Source organism: Cantharellus anzutake, assembly GCF_015039405.1.
Source record: "Cantharellus anzutake strain C23 chromosome Unknown EI90scaffold_40, whole genome shotgun sequence".
Classification (NCBI taxonomy): Eukaryota; Fungi; Basidiomycota; class Agaricomycetes; order Cantharellales; family Hydnaceae; genus Cantharellus; species Cantharellus anzutake.
The window spans coordinates 711,866-717,865 of NW_024066990.1; the positions used below are offsets into that span (position 1 = coordinate 711,866).

Consider the following 6,000-nt stretch of genomic DNA (forward strand, 5'->3'; position numbering starts at 1 on the left):
GCTCACCCAGAACTGTGGCTGTGACCCGTGGGAACATTCTGGGCGAGCTGCTCGCTCAGAAAGTTCCCACACTATCCCGTGCGCGCGTGTACACAACACACAAAGGCAACAACAAGGCAACAGTCAAAGAATAAAAGGGGGTAAAGTAGGTGGGGAGTCCGGGGCACCCTAAGGCAGGGTGCTGAACCCTGACAAGAACACCAGATATGAAGACCATACTTGAGAGAGCCATGAAGAGTAACATGAACCCGCCTGCCATTATCATCCATTTGAGGAAGGCCTGCCTTGGCATCAAGATCATCCACATTTTGTGTATAAGAGCAGCAAAGGAGTTTGAGTGGAAGAGGTGGACAAGGAGGTGGTGTGTTGCATTGGGTTGTGCATGTAGGCAAAGCTCTGACAAGGTGCCCAGCATCTGGAGCTGTTCCTTAGCATGTGGAATGTGAGATTGCATGCAAGTGCGAAATGCATTCCTGAGACTACCACTCTTGTAGAGACCTGTGCTGGAATGGAAGTCCTGGGCCAGCTGGGTCCTGCTTCTTTTCAATGAAGTGGGAAATTGCGAACCTTGATTCCTGAGGCACATGAAATCCCTGAACCAGTCAGGGTCACAACTTGTTCTGGTGAAGAGCGAAGCAGTTGAAGGCAAATAATGTCATCAAACAGGCTCTTGCTAGACTCTAGAGATACATGTATCATGTGGATGCAAGCTCAGGAGGGAATATGCAGGATAACAGTGATCTGCGTTGTTTTTGTTTGCCTCCGGATATTTGCCAGGCTGCTTCTAGAACACCGCCACCGACGAAGCACTTGGCTATTCACACCGACTCCGCTACTTCTTTTTCAATATTCAACTCCTTCATGCATTCGATATTTACAATCCAATCATCATGGCATCAGTGAAAATCTGTGGCAGGCTTTCACTGTCAGATGCTCATATATGCTAAAACTTTCAATTAGGGAATTCACGCCCAGTTTTACCTTGTATATACAGTCATTCACCCCCCAATGGTGTGGATTTCACTAATCCGGGCCTCAGTGTAACGAAGTTCCTGAAAAGAATTGATAAATTTGGGTAACATGAAGAACATAAATATGAATCAGTGGCCGGCAATATTTTGAGTGGAGTCCTGTTATGAAGTGAGTATGGGAGTGAGTATGAAATGGGCGCTTTCACCCCTCAGTGGTATCCTGTGACAGAGTGTGACAGTGCGTTTGCATGCTCATGTTGGACCCCTGCTGACCCCATCAGCCACTTGTTCAGCACACCCTGGCACCTCCGGCATTGCAGGGGGCTTGTTCTGCTGGAGCTGTGGATAATTCTGAGCCATCCAACCCCTCATTTGGATTTCCGATGGCTTTGCTGGCACTCTTTGTTTGAGCGCAACTAAGCCCGCTTTTTCCTCTCGCCATTTTGCCACCTCTGCTTTCTGTGTCTCATTGAACTTTCTCCATCCCTCCTTGGCCTCCTCCTTCAGCTTCTCCAGCTCGGCCTCATCCAGCCTCCGTTGAGTGCACTCAGCTTGATCCCTCAAAAAACCTTCATGTGTCACAATGCGGCTGAACGTTCCCTTGATACTTCCACCTTCCTCTTTCTCTTTTGACTTTTCCAATTCCTCCTGCACTAGAAGTTGTGTCTGTGATTTAGACACATACGTTCCTCCCAATGCCAACTGGACATTTGCTGCATCCGCCACATTAACGGCTCTTTCTACCAGTGTCATATCCATACAATCCCGACCTCCGCTCCGGGCTCCCGGAACTCCGAACTCCAACTTCCGGAGCCCTACTTCCCTTCCGTCACCTTCTCCTTGCCGACTCCCAAGAGGTTATCCCACCTCCGGCTCGGACACCACCTTCGGTCCGACTCCGGAACATTCCGGGTCCGACCCCAACCTCGACACCTTCCAGATGAGTACGCAAAACCTATGCTCCCGACTCCGGACCTCCACTCCGGTATCCCGTTCACGTCTCGTCTCCGGAACCTCCGGTCTTAGCTCCGACCTTGGACTTTGACCCCACCTCCGCTTATACCCATTGTATTGGTTAGCTCATTCCATTTAATTACCTTTGCCAATATTCCGGAGTTTAACCTCCGAGTTCGGACTTTCCGGACTTACTCCGGACCTTGCAACTATTGCATTGTCCATTTCAATTCCGCTATTCTCCCTCATTCCTATTTGGGCTGCTGCTTCCTTTCTATTCAGTCAGCTAGCCATTCCCGACTCCCATCCTCCTTCCTTCCTTCTTGGGCCTTGGCCCTTCATTCCTCCCTTGGGAAACACCATTGAGTCAAACACTTGACCCTCGGTGTTGTTCCTCTTTCCATCTCCCTTTGTCTCCTTTTGTCCTACCCTTGTTCCTTTTGATTCCGGACCCCTCCTTATATACAATGTACCTAGTAACTTGTAACCTCAGTCCGAAATCGACCTGAATTCCCCCCAAGAGACTTTCCCTCTGCTAGATCCGAAATTAGGGACCCCTAGGACAACCAGCAATGGCACAGTGCTCCGCCTGAGTCGCTGAGGCCGAGGTCCTTCCACGCTAAGTCTCCGATTCCATTCCGGAGTCGTCCGAATCCGCAAGTTCTAACAACCAGTGTCTTTGCCTTCCAAAACTCGTGTTGCATTTCGTCGATCTCCTTCATCAATTCAGGGTGAGTCTTGTGCTCTGAGTTGTGATCATGTATCAGATCCCAATTGATAGGAGGAAGATCGCTGAGGTGCCCATATGTGCGTTTGGGTAGTTTAAAGGTTGAACAAAGAGGTGAGGAAGATATGATAGAATTTGAGGATGAGGAGAATGACATGATATGTTCCAGGTCATCAACAGCGTGCTTCTTTGCCTGAGAGTAGGAAGGAGGGAATGTAGGAGTTTGACAACAAGCGTTGACTGTTGCAGCATCTGAGCCAGAAGGTTGCAGTGGCGTGTGGACATGTGTTGTCTGAGACACAGCAAACAATAAGGGATTAATGATCGGTCCGTCACACTCATTATTATCCACTTCGCTGTATGTTCCATCATGACCCCCTAGGTACATCTGAACATCCTGCGAGTCATCCATTGGTGAGGGGGTATCATTGCGCTGGTACACATGGGCCATCAGCTGACCATGAAAGTGCATAATGCGCTGTAGGAGAAATAACGGTCACACTATGGAAACCCATTATGGAATATGCCAGATAAATCACAAAACCCCATATGACAAGTAGATATGAGAAAATAGAAGGACCTGAATTTTAACGAGATTTTATGAACTATTATGACTACATACGATAAAATGGAAGAAAGAAAATTAGCAAAAATACTTCAAGCTTAGCATCAACGAGACGGAATTCTCGGGGGAATTTATAGCAAATATTAAACCAAGAATTAGGACAATCGACCAATATTTGACTATAAAAACAGCCGGAGAACCTCCACAGAAACTACTTTCCCACGTCCGCACACATAGCCGAGGATGGAAGTACCACGGAACAAGGATTCCTCAGAAGCTAATGCAAAATTCAAAGTCGTGTTTATAATAGGAAATGTAGATGTCCCCCAAACGGACCCAATGAAAGTAATTACAGGGAAAACTACCGATAAACGACGGAGATATGACTAAAACTCCTGGAAAACGAGGACAACGTTTAAAAAGCAAGCATGAAGAACAACCAGTAACGACCAAAACGAGCTTGATAGCCCATTAGAAAGGAAGGAATCTAATATTAGTCCACCCAAATTTTCATAATAAAATGATCACGCATTAATGAGATATCCAATAATGGGAAGGGCAACATCAAAAGTCCGTGTCATATCCATCCCCGGCCATCGACTTCCGGTTCCTCCGATCCCTCCGTTCCAACTCCGCTCCTCCCTCACTAACCTCGGAGCCCCCGTATTCCGCAATCCTCTCAGCACCCCTCGATGGTCACCACCCCCTCATTTCAATTTATTACCTACACCTCCCTAAGTATGGAGCCCCGAAGACTTCCAGACAGCTCCGACGTCCGCTAGCGCACCCCTGCCTCCGCTGGGCAATACACTCGCCTGCCCTGCAGAGCCCACCTTTGGGCCTATCCCTCCTTTCCGTTTCTGGGTTATCGCCTGCCTTTCCGCTAACCCCGCAAACCGACTTGTCGGTAATATTCAGTCGGCTAATGTTTAAACCCCGTTAGCTCCGCTCCGTTCGGCTCCGCCAATTGCGGACCCATCTCCGCTGTAACCATATATATATCCCACTTGTACATAGGTTACACCCCAGTAGTAAAATCAACTAGAGCTACCCCCCCCCTTCGGTTCTGATTGCCAGTCAGTAAGTTAGGGCACAGACGTGTCACTAGGCACAGCGCTGAAGGAGCGGAGCTGGATCACCTTATGTAACCAGTTTCCTACGTCCAATAACGATATTAGAGTTTGTGCTGATTTGCGTACTGACCGTGTTTTGGTTGCCAAATATATGATTGTTCACTGTCTAAACAACAATAAACACCCCCCAACGATCTCACCTGATGTATAGATCGTCTACGGATAAAATTCTATATTGACTTTACTATGATTTCTAGTCAATATTACACCTATATTTACCACTTTTCAGTAGGATGTGATTTTCCTGATAATTTACTGAAGGAAAACTGCTAATAAAATAATTCCGCAATAAATGTTACTCAATACAGGAGTGACCAAACTGCTCTTTCTATCGCTTAGAGTGCGTGCTAGTTATCTAGCAGGTTCAGGATCGCTCACTTTTCTCCTGTGGTGTGATAACCAAGTATTGCTGAGAGATTATTCAATTAAGAAGTCCCTCCACCAAATTCTCACTAATTCTCACTATGACACTTTTGTTCAGCTGTGTCTAACTGACCCTAACTCACGCTTAGAGTGACGTGTTAGTTTTATATTAGCTAACAACTAATATTTGCTTTTATCTTTTGGAGCAAACGAACCAACCACTGGTGAGGAGAATTAAACTTTTATTTCTACCTGAGGTTTGAGAGGGGGCAGAAGCGGTGGCCTTTTATGCTTTTCAGAGGCCTCTCTACTCCCACGCCTCGCACTAGTTACATGTGCTACATTTGTATTATAGATAGTTCTAGAATGATATAGGGGCTTGGGCTGTGTAAGCTTAATAATGGACTTAGGACATGACTCAGCAATAAGTAATTCATTTCTTTGTCTTTTGGGCCGATCTCAGCGGGATCTTGTAGCGCTGAAGCTATGCTCTACACCGCCTTAATTACGAACGGTTATCTTTAGAAATGACTCGGCTATAAAGGAACTTTCTAGACTGTTCTCTAATTGACCCCTTTTTGTGAAGCCGCATCATTACTAATGTTCTAGAGCCTTCCCAATTAATTAACTGATCCGCGGACTTCTGAATCACTTCATGCTTATGATCCGAGATCCAGATCATCAATCATTCTTTTGTTCCGATTTATTTGAGCTTAAAATCAAAAGGTTTTGATGAATCATGGGAAAATATACAAGATCCGGTTTTTTAGCATTTTCTCCTCTTCTGATGCGATCAAAAACTGTCCGCCCGCGCCGGGGAATACTCTATCATATGGTATTTGGTCCGCCAGACTTCCAGGCGCCAATATATTCCCCTTGAGTCACATTACTTTTTGTAAGAATTAGCAAATAAATATATATGAATTATAAGGTGTTTCGCCGTTTGAGCGATATCTCCGTCAGTTTTAAAGCTTTTAGAATGAAACAAAACCGTGGATAAAGTTAAGAAACAGTCCTTTCAGATGGTAAAAATATTACAGTCAAAGGCTTACTGGTTCCCGAGATATTCACATTTCTTTCCCAATGTTCCTTCTTATTCTGCCGTCTATGTGCTATTTTCTTGTTGTAGGGTTATATTCTTTGAATATTACACCTATGCCAAGTTCTAGGCATGATTGTAGTAGATTAAGTCTCATACTACATGGGTGTAGATAATTTATAATGATCTAATGTCTGTCCAGTCTCATAAAGATCATGAGATCTGTTAAACGTCTGAACTTGTCACCT

The 6,000-nt window shown here is 45.6% G+C and overlaps 1 protein-coding gene across 1 annotated transcript; it reads right to left on the reverse strand.

Moving 5' to 3' along the window:
* Positions 1–1,223: 1,223 nt before the first annotated feature.
* On the reverse strand, positions 1,224–1,724 carry EI90DRAFT_3126984 (uncharacterized protein; the record flags this gene model as incomplete). The annotated part of the gene is made up of 1 exon (XM_039063969.1): positions 1,224–1,724. One exon carries the CDS (start codon positions 1,722–1,724, stop codon positions 1,224–1,226), a length of 501 nt encoding a protein of 166 aa, XP_038913686.1.
* Positions 1,725–6,000: the final 4,276 nt, after the last annotated feature.